The 23,559-nt window shown below is 51.4% G+C and overlaps 3 protein-coding genes and 1 non-coding gene across 9 annotated transcripts; 1 reads left to right on the top strand and 3 right to left on the bottom strand.

The window, feature by feature from the left end:
* Window positions 1–4,477: 4,477 nt before the first annotated feature.
* On the bottom strand, window positions 4,478–6,512 carry CBLN3 (cerebellin 3 precursor). Its single transcript, XM_028114920.2, has 3 exons — window positions 6,045–6,512; window positions 5,641–5,760; window positions 4,478–5,306 (listed from the first exon to the last, which is right to left on the bottom strand). Exons 1-3 carry the CDS (start codon window positions 6,342–6,344, stop codon window positions 5,109–5,111), a joined length of 618 nt encoding a protein of 205 aa, XP_027970721.1. The 5' UTR covers window positions 6,345–6,512; the 3' UTR covers window positions 4,478–5,108.
* Window positions 6,513–7,294: 782 nt separating this feature from the next.
* Window positions 7,295–15,833, top strand: KHNYN (KH and NYN domain containing). Of its 4 annotated transcripts, none has more exons than XM_028114838.1 (8): window positions 7,295–7,362; window positions 8,108–8,328; window positions 9,139–10,253; window positions 10,375–10,505; window positions 10,591–10,687; window positions 13,501–13,608; window positions 13,814–13,915; window positions 14,451–15,833. In XM_028114838.1, the coding sequence occupies exons 2-8, from the start codon at window positions 8,128–8,130 to the stop codon at window positions 14,722–14,724; spliced, it is 2,028 nt and encodes a 675-aa protein (XP_027970639.1). In that variant the 5' UTR covers window positions 7,295–7,362; window positions 8,108–8,127; the 3' UTR covers window positions 14,725–15,833. The 4 variants fall into 4 exon arrangements, with proteins under 4 accessions (XP_027970639.1, XP_027970641.1, XP_027970638.1 ...); XM_028114840.2 differs by lacking the exon at window positions 7,295–7,362 and adding an exon at window positions 7,401–7,481; XM_028114837.2 differs by lacking the exon at window positions 7,295–7,362 and adding an exon at window positions 7,672–8,017.
* Window positions 15,834–17,310: 1,477 nt separating this feature from the next.
* SDR39U1 (short chain dehydrogenase/reductase family 39U member 1) lies at window positions 17,311–20,439 on the bottom strand. 3 transcript variants are annotated; one of them, XM_088024657.1, is made up of 7 exons: window positions 20,353–20,439; window positions 19,934–20,040; window positions 19,732–19,814; window positions 19,315–19,339; window positions 18,529–18,661; window positions 18,313–18,456; window positions 17,311–18,070 (listed from the first exon to the last, which is right to left on the bottom strand). In XM_088024657.1, the coding sequence occupies exons 1-7, from the start codon at window positions 20,366–20,368 to the stop codon at window positions 17,658–17,660; spliced, it is 921 nt and encodes a 306-aa protein (XP_087880783.1). In that variant the 5' UTR covers window positions 20,369–20,439; the 3' UTR covers window positions 17,311–17,657. The 3 variants fall into 3 exon arrangements, with proteins under 3 accessions (XP_087880783.1, XP_027970740.1, XP_027970739.1); XM_028114939.1 differs by lacking the exon at window positions 18,529–18,661 and having other exon boundaries at window positions 19,218–19,339; XM_028114938.1 differs by lacking the exons at window positions 18,529–18,661; window positions 20,353–20,439 and adding an exon at window positions 20,245–20,316 and having other exon boundaries at window positions 19,218–19,339.
* A 588-nt stretch (window positions 20,440–21,027) lies between these two features.
* Window positions 21,028–21,132, bottom strand: LOC114217998 (U6 spliceosomal RNA). The gene has a single exon (XR_003611082.1). It is a non-coding gene; the product is annotated as a U6 spliceosomal RNA (small nuclear RNA).
* Between the last annotated feature and the right edge of the window lie 2,427 nt (window positions 21,133–23,559).

Below are 23,559 nucleotides of genomic sequence, written 5' to 3'. Positions count from 1 at the left end.
TCCTTTAGATGATGCCATCTTTAAATTTAATGACGAGGATATTCCAAAAATGTCCATATTCCATGCAGATGTTCCCAAAATGTCCATGCCCTGATCCTTGGAAACTTGAATTATGTTTCATGGTAAAACGGACATTTTCATATGTAATTTAGGTTAAAATAGGGAGATTATCCCGGATTTTCTGGGTGGGCCCAATCTAATCATGTGGTCACTTAAAATCAGAGAACTTTCTCCACTGAAGTCAGAGACATGACTGGGTCAGGGAGATTCAAAGTGTACGAAGGGCTTGGCCCAACATCATTGGCTCAAAGATGGTGGATCTCAGTCCCACAGCCATAAGGAACTGAACTCTGAATGAGCTTGAAAGTGGATTCTTCTCCTTCAGCAAGGAAGGCAGCCCTTGCTTTTGACCTTATGAAACCCCAGATAGAGAATCCAGTCATGCTCTGCTGGACTTCTGACCTACAGAAAACTTTGAGATAATGGATAGGTGTTGTGTTAAGCTGCTAATTGTGTGGTAATTTGTTACACGCAGCAATGGAAAACCAATACAACAACTTCACTGTCATTATTGACAAATTTATGTAGCCCATTTGCACTTTTAAAAACATCTAGTTGTTTTCCCCCAACATGCAGTTTCCTCTTTTTCCTCATTATAAAACTTCTAATGTTTAGCTGAGCAGAGCTGCCTGGAATAAAGACTCTACCTCCTAGCCTCTCTCCCTGGCCTGGTGTGGCCAGGTGTGACTAAATTCTAGCCAGTGAGATGCAATTGGAATGTGGGATGCGTCTTTTCAGAAGGCTTCTATAAAGGAAAGTGTGCCCTTTCTTCCTTCCTCCTTCCTGCGGGGCTATGAGGCTGATGTAATGGCTGGAATGCAAGGAGCCATGTTGGGCCATGAGATGGCATGCTAACGATGGTAGAACTGCAAGAAGGGAAACTCAGCTGTGATCACCATGAAACTGCAATCCGGCTCTAGACTCTTTTTTTTTTTTTTTTTTAAAGATTTTATTTATTTATTCGACAGAGAGAGAGAGCGCGAGAGCAGGAACACAAGCGGGGGGGGGGTGGATAGGGAGAAGCAGGGCCCCCGCTGAGCGGGGAGCCTGATGTGGGGCTCGATCCCAGGACCCTAGGATCATGACCTGAGCTGAAGGCAGATGCTTAACGACTGAGCCACCCAGGCGCCCCGGGCCCCAGTTTTTTTTTTTTTTTTTTTTAAGATTTTATTTATTTATTTGAGAGAATGAGATAGAGAGAGAGAGAGCATGAGAGTGGGGAGGGTCAGAGGGAGAAGCAGACTCCCTGCTGAGCAGGGAGCCCGATGCGGGACTCAATCCCAGGGCCCCGGGATCATGACCTGAGCCGAAGGCAGACGCTCAGCGACTGAGCCACCCAGGCGCCCCCCTAGATTCTTTATGTGCGAATTCTTCCATGTGAGACAGAAATAATCTTCCTTGGTTAAGCCATTATTATTTTGGGTTTACTCTTACTGAAATCTCATTGTAATTAGTATCGTAACATAGAGGCTCCCTTTCCCAAGAGATGAAGGATCAAGTTTGAGCTGTGAGCAGTTATCTTTTAGACGTTTGACTAATTCATCATCTTGCAACACACTGTTGGACTCCCTTTCTTCCTAGTTGTAATATATGACCAGATGGTGCCAATCAGTCTTCTTCATTCTTGACACAGTTCCAACTTTCTCTGGAATTACTCACAGCTCTACGTGTCCACCCCTCCCTACTTATACAGATAAAGAGAAATGAGTGTACCTTATGAAGAGATAAAATACCTACTATTTTTATACTCTTCTACTTATCAGAATTAACTAAAAATATACCATTATATTTGTTCTTCTCCACTAGGTATATTAACTATCTTTTTGGATATTTTATAGTGACTGTTTCCTTTTTGAATATCACTCCAGAGTCATGGATTTTAAAAATTCACCTTGTTCTGATTAATTATATTATTTTCCTTTTTTAAAAAATTAAAAAAAAATTTTGGGACGCCTGAGTGGCTCAGTCAGTTAAACGTCTGCCTTCAACTCAGGGCATGATCCCAGGGTCCTGAGATCGAGTCCCGCATTGGGCTCCTTGCTCAGCGGGGAGCCTGCTTCTCCCTCTGCCTCTGCCTCTCCCCCTGCTTGTGCTCTCTCTCTGTCTCTCTCTCTCTGACACATAAAATCTTAAAAATTTTTTTTTTAATTTAAGATTTTATTTATTTGAGAGAGAGAGCGAGAGAGAGCATGAGTGGGGCTAAGGACAGAGGGTCAGGAAGAGGGAGAAGCAGACTCCCCACTGAGCAGAGAGCCCAATCCCAGGACCCCGAGATCACGAACTGAGCCGAAGGCAGGTGCTTAACCGACTGAGCTACCCAGGTGCCCCTATTATTTTCCTTTTGATGATCAAATTGTCACAGCATGTCATTTGGGAGCATTTTAAGACGGATTCCTTTGCCTTTTCAGCTCTACCTTTACAGTTTAAAAAATATCCTTGCTTTCTGTCATTAACAACATGTTCCGGGCCTAGAGTTATTTAAGACATGGAGCTATTTATTCTCTAAGGAACACTGAGTTCTATTTATTTATTTATTTATTAAAGATTTTTATTTTTGGGTGCCTGGGTGGCTCAGTTGGTTAAGCGACTGCCTTCGGCTCAGGTCATGATCCTGGAGTCCCTGGATCGAGTCCTGCATTGGGCTCCCTGCTTGGCAGGGAGTCTGCTCCTCCCTCTGACCCTCCCCCCTCTCATGTTCTCTCTCTTATTCTCTCTCTCTCAAATAAATAAATAAAATCTTAAAAAAAAAGATTTTTATTTTTAAGTAATCTCTACACCCAGCGGGGGGCTCGAACCTACAACCCTGAGATTAAGGGTCACATGTTCCACTGACTGAGCCAGCCAGGCACCCTTCCCCCTGAGTTATTTAATCTAATTAAATTAATTAATTAATTAATTAATTTTTAAAGATTTTATTTATTTGAGGGAGAGAGAGAGTGAGCACAAGTGGGTGGAGGGGCAGAGGGAGAGGGAGAAGCGGACTCTCTGCTGAGCAGGGAGCCCAAGGTGGGGCTTGATCTCTGGACCCTGGGATCATGACCTGAGCTGAAGGCAGCCGCTTAACCGGCTGAACCACCCAGGCGCCCCTCCGTGAGTTATTTTATTTTATTTCATTTTATTTATATTTATTTTTTAAAGATTTTTAAAATTTATTCATTTGAGACACAGAGATACAGAGAGAGAGAGAGAGAGAGAGAGAGCATGAGCAGGGGGAGAGGCAGAGGGAGAAGCAGGCTCCCCGCTGAGCCAGGAGCCCGATGTGGGGCTCGATCCCAGGACCCTGGGATCATGACCTGCGCCAAAGACAGATGCTTAACCATCTGAGCCACCCAGGCGCCCCTCCATGAGTTATTTTATTTTATTATTTATTTATTTATTTATTTATTTATTTATTTATTTTAAAAGATTTTTATTTATTTATTTGAGAGAGCGAGAATGAGAGATAGAGAGAGCACATGAGAGGGGGGAGGGTCGGAGGGAGAAGCAGACTCCCCGCTGAGCGGGGAGCCCGATGCGGGACTCGATCCCGGGACTCCAGGATCATGACCTGAGCCGAAGGCAGTCGCTTAACCGACTGAGCCACCCAGGCGCCCCCCTCCGTGAGTTATTTTAAAGGTGAATAATATTTGAGGCAAAGATCCTGGTGCTAAGAATGCATATCAGATTTTTCCTGATGTTGTTTCTAGGCTACTTTAGTGACAACGTTTGAAAAAGTTATTTCTTTTGAAAACCACAAATTCACATTGGTATTTCCTATTTAATTCAAGCATTACTAATTTCCTTTTTTATTTGACTTGACTATACAAGCTTACATTTATCTTCTCAACAACATACCTGCCTGTAACTTGTAACCCCTGATCCAAATTGTAATGGCATCTTGTCTCTTCAGTGATCCTGCAGTTTCTCACTGACCATCATTCTCTAGTTGCTTTACTGATAGGTTCATCCATGCTGGGAGAATGGGACAGCTCGGTAAGACAGAGAGATTTTATAATACCAGCAGGAGAGTGGCTGAAGGGATGAATCATAGCATCCAAGATAACAGGAAGTTTAAGAAAGGAGGACAAGACAGCACAAATCAGGAGAAAGAAGAGAGGCTGAGGGATTATCTGGAACAGGTACAGTGATGGTAGCTGAGAGAGCTGGGAGGTGACCGTCAGGGTGTGGAGTGGTTGAAGTTCAGATCACAAAGGTGGAGCAGTTCTAGGAGGTGGCCTTATCATTGACACATTCCATGCCTGGAGATCTACACTTGCTCACATGTGACTTTCTACCCCTACCTCCAGCTGTCTAAGGAAACTCAGTATACCCACTCTTGGCTAGAGCGAACACATACACCCCATGTCTTGGATGGGGAGGGGAAGGCCAGAGTCCATCTGGGACCTAGCACAGATGGATACCCAGGTTCACTGCCTGTTGGCCGTTCCCATGTAAATGAAATACGTATACCACGTTCAGGCTGGGCACATGCCCTGCCTGCCTCACCAGCCACAGGCTCCGGGCCGCTCTGTGGTCCTCCCCGCACTTCTGCTGGTGCCTAAGCCTCCTGCCCTAGCCCACACAGTGCTGGCTCAGCTTCTGATTGTGCTGGCCAAGATCCGTGATGCTGGCACACCTCACAGGAAGGAGCCTGCAGGGTACACTGAGGCTGGTCCATCTGGGCCCCAGTGGGGGCCTGTCAGGCTCACCTGGGCCACCTGTCCCCAAATAGCACTGAGTGGAGAGCTGGGGGTGGAGGAACAGGAAGAGCAGAGTCTGCAAAGTAGCACAGACCTCCCTACCTGCCAAACCCCACAGGCACAAACCCTGCAGTGAGAGGCAGGGGGTGGGAGGGGAGGTAAGAGGGGCCAGGTCCCCAGACACCACAGCTCTACTCTTCACTCTTCACCGTGGGTGTTAGGCACAGGGTCCCATGCAAGAAGGTAGAATACAGGCAGCCAGAGGGAGCCTCTCGCCTACCCCAGAGAAGCTGCTTCTGGGCAGGAGAGGGCAGAGGGTGGAGGTCAGAGGTCAGGGGTTAGATTCCAGTCCTTGAAAAGCTTGAACCTTTAGAGTGGGAAAATGAGGAAGCCAGAGAAGCTTGAATATTTCCAGCCACCCAGGAGGTTCCCCCGACGCAGGCGCAGGGACACCCGGTCCCCCGGGTCCAGGGGCAGTAACACAGAGCTGGTGGCTGCCTCTCGAGTCACATCAGGGTCGTTGGCAAAGGCTGAGATGACAGGCCATGTGTTCAGCATCAGGCTCACCTGGGGAGGTGAGCCCAGTTAGCACTTCTGCCCAGCCCTTGTCCCAAGACCACCCACTTTCTGGAGGGCTGCTTCTTTTCTCCAGCCCCCAAGGGACTCTGTAATCCTGGGAACTTGGGGCTCAGTGCACTCTTGGAGGGCTGAGAGGTGGCCAGTGTTGGCCTCCACCTCCTCCACCCTCTCTGCTAGGCTGGTCCTTTCCTCCCTTGGCCCTGCCAGCCCCCCACCCCAGAGGTCAATGGAGGGTCTACCGAGGAGTCACAGCTGACTCCACTTATTCACCCTCCCTCCCCTCCCCTCCTGAGCCAGGACAGGGCCCCAGCACACAGGTCACCTGGACAGTTTGGCGGTTGTACACCTTCACCACATGGAACCGGAAGCTATAGACACCACGGACAGGGGCCACGAAGGAGCCTGAGGCCCGGTCAAAGCCACCACCCTCATTTACCAGGACCTGTGGGAAGCAGACTCTGCTGAGTGGGGCTCGGGGAAACTACTGGGTTGTGGGGAGGAAAAGAAGGGGTGGCAAGAAGACAAGAACAGGAGGAAGGCCCAGATTGAAAAGAAATGGTGAGAAAGGGCAAGGAGGGATGTGGGTAGGAGTGTAGGGAAGGGAGATGGGCAGTGGCGCAGAGGAGCACCTGGTCACAGTGGGGGGCTTTTCCTTAAGAGCAAAGTGGGTTTGGGTAGTTGATTCCAGGTCCTTACAGGTCATCTGGACAAGGGTAGGGGGATTACCTGGTCGAAGTAGATGGCCCCACCGGTGCCATTGCTGATCTCTCCTGCTGGCTCATGATGGTGGCTTCGGACTGCGGCAAATGCCACTCTTCCAGGGGGCGCCTCTCCCAAGGCTGCTCCCCCAGGCCCCCCTGCAGCAGCTCGGCCAGGCTCACAGACCACCAGGCACTCACCCTCCAAGAGGACAGGCTCTGCCCCCTCTTGGGCCCACCCGCACCCTAGAGCCAGAAGCATCAGGGCCGAGGGCAGCCTGGGGCTGGGTAGGAGACCTGGTAGCCAGTGTCGCTTGGCTCCCACCATGGCTGAGTGGCTCTGTGACCCACAAGTCCTCCTGTCTTCTGCCCCCTCTTGGTGTTCCTTTCAGTTTCCGCTTCTGGTGGACTCTCACTACCTCTCACCCTGCTCCTCAGCCCTCTCTCTGGGTCTCACTGTTCCCTGGTCTCAACATCTCTCTCTCTCCATACCTCTCTGTCCTGCCTCTCTCTCCCGCCGTCACTGCAGTTCCCTCCTCCTTGGCAGGGCATGAAGTGACAGCAGCAGTTGGGCTTGAGGAGGGAGAGGAGGGATGAAGCAGCCAGACAGGAGGGCTATGGCCAGAACCCCTGGGTTCAACCCCTCTGGAGAGCACTGAAGGCTGCATATGGGATGACAGAGAACTTGGTGTGTTCGTAAGAGTGTATATGTGCCCGTGAGGACGTGTGAGTGCCCGTTATGTGTGTGTGTGTGTGAGTGCATGTGTGTGCAAGAGAGCCCTACAGTCCCTTCCTTCTTCTTGTTCCTCCCCTCTTCAAAATCCCTTGCTAGTCAACGGCCCTCAGTGGCCCCTTTCCGCTCTTGGAAAAAAGCGGGCGCCCTTGTCTTTTCCCCACAATTGTTTTGGTGGAAAGTGCTTGGGCCAACGGTGTCAGTATCTTGTGACCGTGGGTCAGTCTCTTTCTCTCCTTGGTCTTCCATATTTTCATCCGAAGGTAATGGATTAGTCCCTTTAAGGCCTTCTTCACCTCCAGCTCCCAACGAGTGGCTCTTCTCTCCCGAGAAACAGCTGCTCAGAATGAGCGAGAACCCAGACTTACGCGGAGAGGAGAGCCCCTCAGCCAGGCTTGGACGCGGAGCCCGGCGGAACTGCGGGCGAGTGGGCCGGCCGGGGAGGCGGGGCCGGGGAGGAGCCGGGCGGCAGGAGCGCGCTAGGGCCCGGAGCCGGCCCAGCGCGGGGTGGGGTCTGGCTGACTCCACCCCGGGCCAGGAAGTGACTCAAAAAACTGGTCGAGATGTGAAGACAGGTCCCCGTTGGGTGAGGACTTCGGGAAGGCCCGCCCAGGTTCGGCCCTCCCCCTGCCCCCGCCCTTCTCCTCTGGGCCTGGGGCGCGGGCGAAGCGGGGGCCGGCAGGCACCGAGAGGCGCCGGCGGGATTGAGGCCGAAGCGGGCGGCCGAGGCGGGTAGGCTCGCTCTCCCCCGCGCCCGGGCCGCAGGAGCCGAGCCGGAGGCCCCAGTGCAGAGCGCGGCCGGGGGGAGGGGCGGCGGCCGCAGGCGGCTGTGGGCGGTACCCGGCCTGGCCCCTGGGCCCCGGGTGGGGCCGTAGCGCGCCGGAGAGGAGCGGCGGACAGCGGAGGGAGGGGGAGAGGTGGGAGGGGCTAGAACCTTGGAAATGGCAGACCAGGGACTCCAGAGGACATCACAGTTCAAGCCCCGGTGAGGATTCGTCTTTAAGAGGCCGCTTTGGACCCGGGGACTGCAGAGACCTTGAGGAGAGAGACTGTTTTGTCATCTGTTCACTTCTGGCCTCCAGACCGAGCTGGAGCCCCCCACTCTTCCTGCTTAGGGCCCTGGTCAGCCTTTTCCAAAGGCCAGATGCCCATCCCCAACAGGCAGCCTTGTTTGCCCATGACTTCCTCTCGGAGAGAAGACCCGGTTCCGCATAATCTGACATTCCTTTCCTAGATGGACCCAGGGTGTTTACTAGATGGGTAACTAGGTGCGACCTGTTGATAGCTGGTGTCGGCTGGGAGACCAAAATTTGGGTTGAGGGGACGAGGAGGCTCTGAGCTGCCTTCTCTCCTTCCAGGGCTGGGTGGCCAAGCAGCCATGCCTACGTGGGGGGCTGGCTCACCGTCCCCTGACCGCTTTGCTGTGTCTGCGGAGGCTGAGGACAAGGTGCGGGAGCACCAACCGTACGTGGAGCGCATCTTCAGCGTGGGGATGAGTGTCCTCCCGAAGGACTGTCCTGAGAACCCTCACATCTGGCTGCAGCTGGAGGGCCCCAAGGAGAACGCCAGCAGAGCCAAGGTGAACACCCCTCTCTGCCCCTTCAGGGAACAGTGACTCCCTCCCCTACACGGAGGCAGAGGAGAGGAGGGTCTGCTGGGGAGGATCTCCACTCCTTGGTTGTCTTACTGGCAACCTCAGTGGCTCTGAACTTTGAGGGACTTTGCAAATCTGTATTTCTGTGGAGTTTTGGTTTCATTTCAGCCGTGATGAGCCAGGTTCTGCCAAGACTTAGCGACAGGTGATTCGCTCAAATCAGTTGTGACTGGGAGATGATCCAGTTGGGCAAGCAGGCCCCACCAAGGAATTCAGTGGGGGATGGGAAGGCAGGCCACATTGCTTCCTTCGGTCAGAGGTTCCAGTACAGCTCCACCACCTACCAGCCCTGTGACAGAGTCTCCCGTTTCCTTATTTATGAAATGTGAATAATAGCAGTGTCCTCCTCATTGGGCTTACCGTGAATGAGATAAAGCATGAGTTCAGCAAAAGTTAGCAATGACAGTCATTATGGTGGAAATATATAACACACATACACATGCATAAATATTTAGGGAGACAGCCTTGTTAATTATAATCAGTTAATTATAATAGTACCTTAAGTTGAATCAAGTTCTAAATGGAAATATTAGCCATAGACTATCAGCTTAAAAGGGAAGGAAATGGATTCTTGATCCCTTTTTAATCCTTACCTTTGTCAGGATCTATGGGGCTCCGTTGTTCTGCCCAGGCATCCTGGAGCTCAGGGTGGGATGCACTGGGCTTGAGGAGGCTACTGGGCCATGTAGAATTGCAGCAGTCTCCTTTTTCCCTACCTGCCCATTCCTCCCCCAGGAGTTCCTGAAGGGTCTTTGCAGCCCAGAGCTGCAGGATGAAGTCCACTATCCACCCAAACTGCATTGCATCTTCCTGGGAGCCCAGGGCTTCTTCCTTGATTGTCTGGTCTGGAGCACATCAGCCCACCTCGTCCCAGGGCCCCCCGGTTCGCTGATGGTCAGTGGCCTGACCGAGGCCTTCGTCATGGCTCAGAGCAGAGTGGAGGAGCTGGTGGAGCGGCTGAGCTGGGACTTTCGGCCGGGGCGAGCCCCTGGAGCCTCCCAGTGTGCTGGAGTGCTGAGAGACTTCTCGGCCCTGTTGCAGCCCTATGGGGATGCCCACAGAGAGGCCCTGCTGCAGCTGCCCCTAGCTGTCCAGGAGGAACTGTTGAGCCTGGTGCAGGAGGCAGCCAGGGGGCAGGGGCCCCAGGCACTGCCCCCCTGCGGCGGGGGGAGTCCCGGCCCACTGGGTGCTCAGTACCAGGGCGTCAGAGCTCCCTCGAGTGAAGGCAGGGAGTCCCTGGACCCTGGACCTACGGGGTGGCGAGAGTCGAGGGGAGAGAGACAGGTTATGGAGAAGGAGGGAGGGAAGCAGGGTGGTCCCAGGGAGATGGATTTGGGGTGGAAGGAACTGTCTGGGGAAGAGGCTTGGGAGAAAGAAGGGGCCTTCAGATCACAGTCAGGAGGAGGAATGGCAGGGCAGGTAGGGCCCCTGACAGGAAAGGCCCTAGGCAAGGAGGGGGTGCTTCAGGACAGAGGAAGGTTGGTATGTGTCCAGGGCGAGCCTCCTGGTGCCCAGGGCCCCTGTCAGAGGGCAGCTCAGCCCCGGGGAGCCTCCCTCCTGCAGCGGCTACACAACGGGAAAGCCTCACCTCCGAGGGTGCCTAGCCCTCCACCTGCGCCCGAACCCCCGTGGCACTGTGGAGACCGAGGAGACAGGGGAGATAAACAGCAGGTCGCAGCGCGGGGTCGTGGGTCTCCGTGGAAACGAGGCTCGCGCGGGGGCAACTTGGTGACCGGCACGCAGCGTTTCCAGGAGGCCCTGCAGGACCCTTTTACCCTGTGCCTTGCCAATGTCCCCGGCCAGCCAGACCTCCGTCACATTGTCATCGACGGCAGCAATGTGGCCATGGTGTGAGTACCCGGTGGGCCTGAGGATCCGGGGTGGGCGTGGGAGGGATGATCTGAGCAGAGTTCCTGACCCTGAGCGGCCCCTCCTCTGGGGCCCCGGAGCACTGACCGCTCCCCACTGCAGGCACGGCCTCCAACACTACTTCTCCAGCCGGGGCATCGCCATTGCTGTGCAGTACTTCTGGGACCGAGGCCACCGGGACATAACCGTCTTTGTGCCTCAGTGGCGCTTCAGTAAGGATGCCAAGGTCAGAGGTGAGTTGGGCCTGGTCTTTTGTAACTTGGGATAGGCCCCGCTGCGGCCTGAGGATAACCCCGTTGTGCGCCTGTGTTTCTCTAGAGGGCCACTTCCTGCAAAAGCTGTACTCCCTCAGCCTGCTCTCCCTCACTCCCTCCCGAGTCATGGATGGCAAGAGGATCTCCTCCTATGATGATAGGTACTTGCTTCTCTCCTGGCCCCCGTCTTGAGATTCCAGGAACACAGTGGGGGAACTGAGGGAGAGACAGAAGCTCCTGACCCCTTGTGCTGTCTCTAAGCCTGGGCAGTGGGGAAATGGCCAGTCATTCCTTTGTGGACCTGCACGAATGGGTCAGTAAACCTGCCCCGCAGGCGTGATGAGACAGATGGTGGACAATAGTGTGTGTCCATTCATTCATTTTTCGTTCCTCAAGCTGAATGCTGCCTGGTATTTATGTAGTGCTTTCCTGTCTAGAAAATCCTAGTTTAATGGAAAGCTGGTGACATAAGTAACTGACAAGTACCTTCTGACAACCCACATTTCCAAACATGTAGAGAAATTCCCCAACGTTCTGGAATCGCCAGGGTAAATGTTCCAAATCACAAGTCAAATGAAGAGACACAAGCCATGGATTGTAAGAGTACACAAAACATGTTCTGACAGAAAGGTCACTGGACTTAGAATCGGAAGATCTGAATTTGAGCCCCAAGTTGTACTATTCATTGACTCTGCCCGTGGACCCTTCTCTTAGCGGGCTCACCTCTTTGTCTCAGGGTCCTCTTCGTTTGGTCACCCTCCTTGTGAATATCAAAAGGAGCTAAGGGATGTGCTTGCCTCACTCAAGGTACTAGGCAAGTGTACAGTGATATTCCTTAACTGTTCACAGACCCAATCTAGTGTGGCAGTGGGTCTCGTCTCTGTCCTACAGAACCACAGCCATAGGGTAAGAGTGGTTAGCTCTCTTGACCAAGGCTATTACATGGCAAAGGAAAAGTGAGAACTTAAAACTGCCAAATTGTTTAAATGAAAAATGCAGGGCACATTCCCTCCCCAGAGTTTACACAGTGGGGAAATGGGCAGATTTTAAAGATTTTATTTATTTATTTCAGAGATAGGGAGAGCAGAGGTGGGAGGGGGTGGAGGGGAGGAGTGGAGGGAGAGGGAGAGAGACTCTCAAGCAGACTCCACACTGAGTGCAGAGTCCGATGCGGGGCTCCATCCCACGACCCTGAGATCATGACCTGAGCCGAAATCAAGAGTCGGACACTTAACTGACTGAGCCACCCAGGCGCCCCAGAAATGGGCAGATTTTAAAACCCAATTAACCAGTTAAAAAATTTTTACTACTACAAGTTCTTTATCCTCTAGGATTTTCAGTTTTAAAGAAAAACTAGTTTCCAAACTATAGTGCTTACATATTTTGTCTTTTCAAACAACGTTTCCTCCCTAACAAGCAAATGGTATTCTACAAAAAGGCAGTTCACTTTCTCCCAATGCTCTTCTGTTTTATGTCTAGATTTCACAGATTATCCAAGATATGGAACCTTTCCACACCAGCACTGACACAGAATTGAAACTGAAGAGCGAGTCAGTTGTAATGAGTTTTAAAGGCACGTGTCTGTACAGTTACGTAGGTCCCAGTAGGCAGACAGCCCAATGCGAATTTGGAATTTTGTCTGGTTACAGTGAATGACACAGTGGTGCGTGGCATAGGCCTACTGAATGAGTAGTGCTGAGCAACAGATGAAGTAACACGATAGTAAAATACCCTTAACCAGCAAATGCCTTTTGTATATCCTATGAGACCATGGATATACCTTCATTTGTTTCCCAGACAGAAACTCAGAACCAGACATGTTACACTGAATCTGGATTACTAGTGTCCTGGGTGCCACACTGTCTTTCCAATACTGGCTGCTCACTTAGCGCCTAGCAGTAGGCGCAGGGCCTGCAGAAGGAGGTGAAGACGCTGGGAATTAGGGTGGGCCTCATCATTGACTTCGCAGCCCACACAAACCCTACACCAAACACAGTGGCAGCTTGGAGGAAAGGGAGCCCCCTTCTGGTAGGAGTTTTCTGGGAAGGGAGGGATTTGCCAGTTTTTTGTCCATTGAGGACTTGGGCTAGGCTGCATCTTTTAGTTTCTAAACTTGTTAGAAAAGACCCCCATCCACTGCCTCGTGAGTCCTATTCCAGTCTTGTGGAGTCAGAATTAACGAAAGTGGGGCCCAGACATCTCTTTTTTTAAAAGTTCCCTGGTGATTCTGTTCCTCAGTGAGGTTAGGGAAGCACCTCCAGATGGAGGGAATAGTTTGAGAAACGTGGCAGTCAGCACAGGACATGTTTGGAGAACGGGGTGTTATCTGATCATTGATTTTGGCAGAGTTGAAAGTTCATTAGGAATACCAGGCGAGATAAGGCTGTAAGGGTGGCTCGAGCTGGGCTTCGAAGGCCCTAGCTGCCAGGCCTGGGCATGTGGACTTTACTCGGTAGATTAAAGGGCAAGCAGGGGAGAGATTTGTTGAGGGGAAGGCAGGAGAGACTGAAGGGTGGTAAATGGTTGGGGTCAGGGGACCCTCTTATCAGGAGGCTATGCAGTGTCTCAGCTGCAGTGTCCAGATAGCTAAGGGTAACAGTATGACTGGAAAAGAAGGGGCAGAGTGGAACGCTTTTCAAGAGAAGAACCCGATAGATGTGTGACTGACTGGTGGGGTAGGGTAGAAGAAGACAGGGCTGGAGCCAGATCTCACTGTCTCTCACTAATGAGGCACAAAGTGTTGGGTGGAGGATTGTGGTAGGTGGAGGGGATGCTATTGGAACACCATCCTGGATTCATCTTTGTTTCCTCTCCAACCCGTGGCACCTAAATCTGGCAGGCACTTGGTGGCTGGGTCAAGGTGAGGTGGGGGGCCAGATCTCCATCTGCAGAAGTGGGTCATGGGAGTCGATAATACTCCTTAGGGTTGGGGCCTTGGAGAATCCCAGAACGGCTGCTGTGATTTTTGAGACAGGTTCATGGTGAAGCTGGCCGAAGAGACCGATGGGGTCATTGTCTCCAATGACCAGTTCCGGGACCTGGCGGAGGAGTCCGAGAAGTGGATGGCGATCATCAGGGAGCGGTGAGAGCCCTCTCCTGAGAACAGGGCGTGTACTCAGACCTTTCTCTAAACCAGTTCTGCTCCGCCACCGGGTGAAGACTCTGGGAAGGGACTTGATATGGTCTCGAAGGATGGTGGCCAGTAGTTTTCTGGTGGTGCTGGTCTCAGCTGTCTGGGAGGTTCGTCAGAGCCCCTCTGTGACCATACGTTCTCTTTCTGCACCCAGCCTGCTGCCTTTCACTTTTGTGGGAAACCTCTTCATGGTTCCTGATGACCCGTTAGGGCGAAATGGCCCCACACTGGATGAGTTCCTGAAGAAGCCAGTCAGGTAATGCCCCACATTCTCCCAGGCAGCCCCCAGCCTTGGCCCTCTGTCTGCAGGGACCTTGTAGATCCCGAGTCTTGGGGGCAGGGTGACCTCATCTGGGCCAGCTTAGTTCTGTACTGGTTCGGTTGCTGTGGGCCTGGCCTTTTAACTGCTTTTCGGGGCATCCTGATCTGGGCCCTCCTGGCTGGGAGGGGAGCTTCCCCTAATACATATTTTTGGTGGATTATTTGGAACATGGTTGCTTTTACTTACAGCCAGTTGTATTCCACACACCCTCTGCTGGACCATTATGGAAACGATCACTGTATTAGACTAGAACTAGATCGTAATAGTGACAGGCTTCACCTTCCTGGTTCTAAAGGGACTGGTCTTCTCCCCTTCGGAAGTGGCTTGATGCTGCCACTCAGTGGTCAGCTTGGGGAACGTCAGGACTGCGTCTTCACCGTGGCCCCAGCGTTACCTGGGAGGCCCATTGAGCTCTCGCTTCCCTCCAGGATGCTCATCAGCTCTTCGTGTACCCTCTGCTTCTTCCCAGGGCACAGGGGGCTTCTAAGGCTCAGCATCCTTCCAGGGCTGTCGCAGAACCCGGTCAGCAGCAGCAGCAGCAGCAGCAGGGGAGAGAAGAAAGGCAGCAGGAGGAAAAAGGCAGCAGTGGCATCCGGAAGACCCGGGAGACTGAGCGGCTGCGGCGCCAGCTGCTGGAGGTGTTCTGGGGCCAGGATCACAAGGTGGACTTCATCCTGCAGCGGGAGCCATACTGCCGGGACATCAACCAGCTCTCTGAGGCCCTGCTGAGTCTCAACTTCTGAGCCTCCCCTGCCCGACTGCCTGCCTGCCACCCGGTCAGCTCCAGCCTGGCCCGGCTCGGCTCTTTCTGTGAGAGTCCTTGTGCTGCTCAGACCCTGACCTAGACTCACTCTGAGTTGGTGGGACTTGATCTCATCTTGAGTCAGGACCTCAGATAGCTCTCAAGAGGTTCTGCTCAGCCTTAAGTTCTCAACCTTGCCATAGCACAGGGTTTCTGTAGGGAGTGGGGGCCCGCTGGGAAGAGCGGGTCCTGGAAGTGGGGACTGCCGGCTCCTCCTTCAGACTGAGTTGGGGATGGAGGCTTGGGGCGAGGGGGCGGTTGGGGAACGAAGAGCAGGTGGCAAGGAAGCGAAGTCTTTCCTCCCCCTGGCTGTGGCTCTGGATGCCAGAGGGACAGGTTGCTTCCCAGACCTGGCTGGACTGCTGGGTGCATCGAAGGGAATGCTGGGCCCTGGGGAGGCCCTGGGGAGGTGTTACGGGGTCTGGGTCACAGTGGGGCAGCAGGGAGCTGGTGGAGAAGGCAGAGAGGGAGACTTGGCTTCCGGTCTCAGCTATGTCTGTCTGTGACCTTGATGGAGCTGCTTGGCCTTTACTTCTGCTTGTAAATCAGGGCTAAAAATGCCAGCTGGGAAGAGAAATGAGAACACAGAGGAAAGCTCCTCGGAGGAAAGGTACTTGCATCAAGTCTCAGGTGTGTCTGTCTGTGGCTGCACAGGCTGCCTAACCAAAACCTCACTTTGCCAGAGCTGAAGATCCTCTGTCCCCAGGGCCTAGGCCCTAGATTTTAATTAACACTGCATCCTCAGTATCATATGCCCTGTAATGGCTGCGTCCCTTTTGGGCAACCCCCCAAATCCACATTTACAAAACAGTTAATTAGGGGTGACTGTTTGCATTACCAAAATACTCTCAGGGTTCCTGTAAATGGCAGCTCTCCTGTTGTGTTCAAGTGTTTACAGATGAACGAATGTGTCAGAAAGTCCCCGGTTAGATGCACTTGCTGAAGTGTTGAGCGTTCACCAAACTGATGAAGCCATGCTCTGCAATGACAATGTTAATGTGATCTGACCCCAGCATTTTCTCTACAGAACACATATGTGGCATAAAGTGAGCCCCGCTTCTGCTGTGTGTGTGTGTGGGGGGGATGGGCGGGTTTTCAGAGGTTGTTATCGAGATGAACCAGTTATCTGGAAAATGAAAACTGAAGAATCCCAAGTCAGAAGGAGGGTAACTGACTGGCCACCAGATCAACCACTGTTACATAAGACCATTGCCTCTCCATCCTGATTCCTACATCCTGCCCTTTATCTTTTTTTTTTTTTTAAGATTTTATTTATTTATTTGACAGAGACACAGCAAGAGAGGGAACACAAGCAGGGGGAGTGGGAGAGGGAGAAGCAGGCTTCCCGCAGAGCGGGGAGCCCGATGCGGGACTTGATCCCAGGACCCTGGGATCACGACCTGAGCCAAAGGCAGCTGCTTAACTGACTAAGCCACCCAGGCGCCCCTCCTGTCCTTTATCTGCTTAAAGTCCTGTGCAGGGAACCTGACTACCTCCAGGTCGCACATTCATCCGTGGACAGCATTGGTCAGTAGACCTTCCTTTAGCACAGCCCCCAAATACGCTTTTCTGTTACTTCTACCCCTTGAGATGGGTCATTCCCTTGGGAACAATACAGAGCCCATCAACTTCCTAAAGAGCTCAAGACCAGATAAAGAAGTAGCTCAGGTGCCCTTGGATTCTGTGCTGTCTGGGATCTGTGGCAGGTCCCTGGACATGGTCCTTTTCAGGCTGTCACTTCTCCCTGAGACAGCAAGTTGACTACTGCCACCTCAGTTCTTCGTTCCAGCAACCAGTGTGGGGAGCTGGATGATGCTGGAGAGTCTCTGGGTCCCAGGGTCTTCACCCCTCCTCCCCATTGCTGCTTTATTCCACTAGCCCGTATTGACCTGAGCTGGGGGCAAGTGTGTTGGAAAGAAGCTAGTTAGGGGGTGATGGTGGCTCAAAGACAGCCCAGAGTCCTCTGGGAAGAAAGGAGATTGGTTAAGATGGCCCAAATTGGGGGATACGGGAACTGCTGGTTAAGTTGTGGCCAATAACCAGGGCAGGAGGCCAGGGGTATCATCTGCCCTTTTGTGCTGGGGACCCTGGTTGCCTGAAGTCCCAGTCAGATGAGAGGCAAGTCCTCAGCTTCTTACAGACAGGGATGTTGGCTTTGTCCTACTGCAGCTTGACTTAGGACAATGTGTGATTGCTTTATTCACTGCTGTTCAGTGATAGACTGAAGGCTGTTCTAGACTGGGGCTTTGTCTCTTCCTCTGATGCACCCGAATGGCACTGTGTGGACAAGTATGCAGGATGACCACAGAACCCACTGTTACTGGATCATCATTTCTCTCATTTTCTAGTCTCCACCTTTATTATAACCTCATGCCCCAGACTTGTTACCATTCTGGCAATGGAGGGACCCAGAAGGGAGATGTTGCCCATTATAACGTTCAGAGCCCCACGTAGGGGAAAGAGTCATCCGGCATTTTCTCGGACATAAACTCCAGGAGAATCTAGGCCAAAGAAGCAAACCAAAGCCTGTGAGATAATTTATCTTTATTGCCTCAATAGCAGAGCATTCTACACAACATATAAAGGATACCTGGGACAGTAATGGAACACGTAGGGAAACCAAACTTGGAAATTCTTTTACAAGGAGTTGAAGAGGTTAAGGACCCAGCTTGATGAGACTGCAACCGTGACACTGTGGACAGTCTCTCAGTTAAATAAGGTGGAGCAACAGAACAATGAGAAGGAGGGCAGGGAGGGGAATCCCTAAGAACCAGAGGGTTTCAGGTCTCAGAGGAGTACCTGAGCGTATTCAGTCTCTAACCAGGAAGCCTCTGTAGAGGGGCAGGCCTCAGGCCCTGCCAGGAGCCTCCCCACTTAGGCTACGACTTCCTTCAATGCAGCCCCTAACTCTGGGAAGGAATACTGGTAGCCCGTGGCCAGTGTCCGCCGTGGGACCACCTTCTGGCCCTCCAGCAGCATTATGGCACGCTCTCGTCCAAAGACCGCCTGCACCACCACGCTGGGGAGAGGAATGAAGGCTGGGCGGCTCAGGGCGGCACCGAAGGCCTTGGCAAACTCAGCATTTGTAGTGGTGGGGGCTGGAGCCACTCCATTCAGGACCCCCTGCACGTGGCTTGCTTCGACGGCATGGGTCAGGATTCCTGCCAGGTCCCTGATATGAATCCAGGGGAAGAACTGGTGGCCCGGGCCAATGGGGCCCCCCAGGCCCAGGCGGAAGGGCAGTAGCATGTGACCGATGGCACCGCCCCCACGGCCCAGCACAACCCCTAGAACAGGCAAGAGGGACAGCATGTGAGGCTCCTCAACCTCCAGGCTGTTCCAGTTTCTCCCGGTCTCCCCGTCTCCATGCCAACTTAGCTTTCTCTGGGGCTTCGCGTCCTCCCACCTGCAGGCTGGCCAGAAACGGCAGCCTCCTCTCACTCTGGATGCTCAGCTCCCCTGACGCCCCCAGGCCCCCAGCCCAGGGTGGACATTCCAACCCTGTCTGATACCCAAGCCTGGTTCTCACCTGAGCGCACCACCACCTGGCGTGTAGACTCTCCAGGAAGCCTGGCTGCAGCTTCCCATTTGGTTACCAGGTTGGAGAAAAAGTCAAAATCCCCTCCTGGGCTGTCCTCATCATACTCCACAGTCAGGCTGGGCTGGTAGTAAGCTGCCGGTGGAACAGCACTGGTTTGCCCCAGTATCCTCGGTCCTGCCTGGCCCTTGTTCCTCTTGGTCTCACCCTTCTCGGCCCCTGGGATCTTCCCATGGGAAGACAGAGCCATAGATACTTTCTCTTTGAGCTGCTCCATGGGTTGACCCGTTGCTGCCCTGGGGTAACTTATCTTTAATTGCAGGGCTAAGTTGAGGGGCTGCTAGTGTGTAGTGGTTAAGAGCAAAGACTTGGGGGCCAGGCTGCCGGAGATCCACTCTGAGCTCCACCATTTATTAAGCCTGTGACTTCAGGCAAATTATATAAGCTCTCTGTTGGCATCTTTAAAATGGGAGTCATAATAGTACCTACCTTCTAGGGGTCCTGTGGATTAAATGCTGTAATACATATAAAACACTTGGAGTAGCAGGTGACATATGTTCTATAGTTGTAATTATCCCGTCCCAATGGTGAAATATAAGAATCAGGAATTCCGTTCCTAAAGAACTGTGCCATGACAGGCAAGGGACTTGGGAGTAGGTGGGACTTTTCCCGGCATCAGGAGCAGTGCCACTATCCCCTCTTCCTCTAGGGATCCCCATTTCTCAGTGAAAGTACACAAAGGTCAGAAGAAATATGCATGGATGGAGGGCCTAGGAAGTTCTGTATTTGGAAAAGACCAGCACTCTGGGGCATGTAGAGCTAGAAGGGCCTGAGCTAGCCCCTCACTGTGACCTCTCTTCCTCTGGCTAATATAAAGGTGGTGATTTGGGACATACCTACACCAGTGACTAAGACCCAGGCCTGGGGGGGTTGTGGGGCCTTGTTGATGGCTCTAGCCAGTATCTGGGTGGTCTCCAAGCGGCTGCTGAGAACCTCTTTTTGGAAGGTTTCATTCCACCTGCAGGAGAAACAAAAAGGAAATGAGCCATGAACATATCCCTTTCTCTTTCCGTGGGGCTCTGTGTTTTCTCTGACAGGGGCTCTCTTTCCGTGGGGCTCATCCAGACCCATTTCTAGGTAAACCCTGCATTGTGGTTTAGAGAAATAGTCCATCTTTCCTGGGGAAAGAAAATGAATATATTTTGGGCATCCTGAGTTATAAGTGAGGACGAAAGTCAACGGCTGAGAGGGCAGAAGGGCAGGTAGGTGTGCAGGGAAGAGTGGGGCGGGATGAGTAGTTTGGGATTGGAGTTTAGTTCTCAATCTGACATCTCCATTCTCCACAGCTCATCAGGGTCACACCGTCCTCCCTCTGCTCTGAAGGCTATCAGCTTCAGGGCCGTGGCTGACCTTCGGAGAGGGTTGAGGATGTTCTCTCCCGCCAGGTTGACAGCGGCATCGCAGCGGGGCAGCCCCGACGTAGCAAGTTCATCCTGTCAGAGAAAACACAGTGCTGGGCGGGGGGGGGGGGGGGGGGGGGGGGGGGTTGTGGGGGCTCGCCCTGCGCCGCCAAACCGGACCGTCCCCCAGAGCTTCCAGAGGACGGACATACCCACGTGATCCGATCGGGCCCCGGCTTTCGGGAGACCAACGTCACTTCGTGGCCCCTGGCTTTCAGCAACTGGGTTAGGGCTGTCCCAATGAAGCCAGTCCCGCCACCTGGCCAGAAAATACGAGGTATTTATCCTCTCGGGGTCGCCTTCCGTCCCCGCTTGTGGCCCCGTCCTCTGCTGCCATCCCAGCTGACTTCAGACTTTTCCCCTCCTTCTCGCCCCCTCCCCGCGATGCAGAGGTGACACAGGTCACAGGGACTGGGGAGATTCGGCTTCCTGGGGTAGGAGGCCAAGGCCGCTGCACGATTACCTGTGCACGTTTTAGTGCCCTCCCTCAGAGACTGCCTCCCACCTCTCAAGCTTTGTTTCAACCGTTCCATAAGCCCGCCCCCGACTCTCCCTTTCTGCCCTCCCTCACCCACAAGCACCCGCATAGCGACCAGGACCTAACGCGCTTGCGCAAGATTTGGTGGCGGTAGTGGGGGTGCCCAATCTTGGAAACGACTACGCCCTCTGTGCGCATGCGTCTTTCGGGAAGCGCGCTCCAATGGGGGGGCGGGCAGGATTGAGATTGGGCGTGGCCCTGCCTGGCGACCCGGAAGAATTCATAGAGAAGGCAGTATATTTCATTGCAAGGAGTGGCGGGGACGGGCGGGGGGCGGTGGACACACACCGAGTGGGCGGGGAAAGAAGGGAAGAAGGCCGAGGAGGCAAGGCTTTCATGCAGAAACAAACCAGAGCAAAACTCCAACCCCCCAAAACCCCTTGACCGAAAGCCTGTAGGTACTCAAACCGCCGAAATTTGGACGTCCATTCAGCCTGGTGGATCAGTAGTAATGCAAGAGAATTCGTCTACCCGTACTATGGATTTCTTTCGACCCGGCCTCTTAGCTTTTCTTTTCCCTCTTCCGGTTCCTTCCTGTCTTCTTTAGAACATTATAAAGTTACCCTCCTCTTAAAATAACACATCTCCAGCCCTTTTCTTCGAATGCGAAGGCCCTCTCTCTGTCGTCGCCTGCATAGCCAAACTTCTCAAAGGAGTGGTGTCCATTTTCTATTCCCTAATTCACTCCCGTCTTTTTTCTTCTTTTTTCAAAATATGGAATGCTTTGCGAATTTGCGTGTCATCTTTGCGTAGGGGACATGCTAATCTCTGTATCGTTCCAATTTTAGTGTATGTGCTTGGCAAAGCGAGCACCGCTCCTGCCTTTATCATTCATTGACTCTAGGCAAGATCACCAATTTCCCGTGTCACCAAAACGAATGCCCAGTCATTTTTCTTGACTTTTGTTTCACTGGACACTTGCTGGACACTTCCTCCCTTTGGAAATGCTCATCTCTTGGCCTCAGTGAAAGCCACAGCTCTCTTCTGGGTCTTTCTCCTGTCTTTTTTCAGTTTCTGTTGCTTCCTTCGCCTCCTCTGAGGTCTTAAAATGTTGGTATTTCTCGAAGCTGGGTCCTAAGACCTTCCTCTCTTCCCTCTGCATTTTCTTCCAAGTATCTATGTTGGTGAATTTGAGTCTGGACACCTGGTTCCTGGACCTGCTTTGAAAGCATAAGCAGAACTATAGTTGTGTTAGTTGCATTATTAACTTAGGTCTACCTTCTGTTTTGTTCCCTACTTATGTTTTAGCACCTCTTATCAATCGTGAACTTTGCCTTTTCCACCCCTACTCCCTGTTTACCCACTGACTGTGGAAAACTAATGAGTGCTGGACAAAAACATTTGTCTTGAAATTTTCTGATGTACCAGGTCCTGATTGACCCTTCATTCTCTGGAATAAATGCATACCTCCCGATTGCCCCCTTTCAGGGTTTCAAGAAACCTCTCACCTTCCTCTCACATACTCACCTCCTTCCCCAAACATATGTAAGGCTTTCGTTTTGTAAGCTGTCCCTAGGTTCAACAGGACAAGGCAGCTTTGGAAATGGCTGCTCTGCTGATAATAGAACTTTCTTTGCTTCAAAACTGGTGTCTCAGACATTGGCTTCAGGTGCACAGACAAGTTTGAGTTTCGGTAACAATTTAGTTACCAGTTTTTTAGAGATTTCCTAGTATCCTATGCAACCTGAATCTCTCCTCTGGCCTCCTAACCCCTATTAAAACTTTCTACTAGACATCTCTTTTTGGATGTCTGAAACCCTGTTGATTTTACTTACTAAATATCTCCCAGCTCCATCTGTTTCTGTTTGTCTCTGCTACCACCACTCTTCTTTAAGTTATTATCCTCTTTTGTGTAAATTTCTGCAGTAGTCTCCTAGTAGGTCTCCCTGCTTCTGTGTGTTTCTCTTCTCCAAACTGTTCCACACATTGCAAACTGAATGATTTAAAAACTTGTGGGAAGAACACTATGGTGGCATATATCTCCTAGAAAAAAACAAACCCTCCCATTGCAAATTTCCTGGATATGCTGGGTAAAGTTTACACATCTCCATTTAAATGCATTGTGAAGGGAACTAGAAAATAAAGGAAACCCTCAGAGACCAAAAACAAAGGTTTTTGAGGTTACCTTGTGGTTGGTTTAAGTCTCAGTAACCCAGAGGCTTGGATGACAGCAGATGATTCCTGGGACCCCTGCATAAAGCTCTTGGTGGGCTATGTCCTGAGGAAGGGGGAGGAGGGGCAGGCTCAGTTCCAGGACCCTGGGATCATGACCTGAGCTGAAGGCAGACCCTTAACCACCAGAGCCAGCCAGCTGCCCTGATTCGAAGTCTTCTATTTGGAATCTCAGAAGAGAGGAGACAGAGGAGGGGACACAGAAAATATTTATAGAGATAATAGCTGATTACTTTTCCAAATTAATGAAAGATATGACTACTCAGATTCAATAAGCAAAACGAATCTCAAGTAGAATAAATAAAAAGAAATCCATACATAGTCACACCATATTTAAAGTATAAAAACAAATACAAAGAAGAGGTATTAAAAGAGGGCAGAAGTAAAAGACAGATTATCTATAAAGAAATAATAGTTAAATGGACAACAGACACCTTCATTACAACAATATAAGCCAGTGGAGTAATACAATAAAACCTTCAAACGTGAAAAGAAAATAATTTTGCCATTCTAGAACTATTTACAAACTGGCATTCAAGAGGGAAGGTAAACCAAGGGTAGTTTTAGACAAGACAAAAAAGAGATCATTTACTATCATCAGACTTACAAATTTTGTCAGGAAGAAAGAGACTGATTTCAAAAGGAAGGTGTGAGATGCAAGAGAATAATGGTCCAAAAGTTGGTAAACAAATGGGTAAATATAAACAAATATTGACCAAATAAAGCACCACAATACTATTTGATTTGTGGGTAAAAATTGAAGCAGAACTAAAATCTGAGTCAGCAATAATGCAGCTGGAGCTGAGTTGCTGGGGAAGGATAACAATGCTGAATAATATTAAACTTTGTGACATAAACATTTGAAAAATGTACTATTACATATTAGAAATAAAAGGTGCACTTCCAAGTCAGTAGAAACAATAATCGAATCAATTCAAAAAAAGTTATCAAGAAATAATAAAAAAAGAAAGTTTAGACAAAACTGGAAAGCTCAAAATAAGATAAGAGGAATAATCAGTATCCATAGTACATTTAAACAGACTAAGAAATTGAATTAACTAGATGCAC

This window comes from Eumetopias jubatus, unplaced genomic scaffold (genome assembly GCF_037043125.1).
Source record: "Eumetopias jubatus isolate StellerSeaLion01/CBP00866 unplaced genomic scaffold, mEumJub1_p1.0 scaffold_7, whole genome shotgun sequence".
Classification (NCBI taxonomy): Eukaryota; Metazoa; Chordata; class Mammalia; order Carnivora; family Otariidae; genus Eumetopias; species Eumetopias jubatus.
The sequence above is the reverse complement of the archived record's forward strand: the minus strand, read 5'-3'. Positions and strand labels throughout refer to the sequence as shown.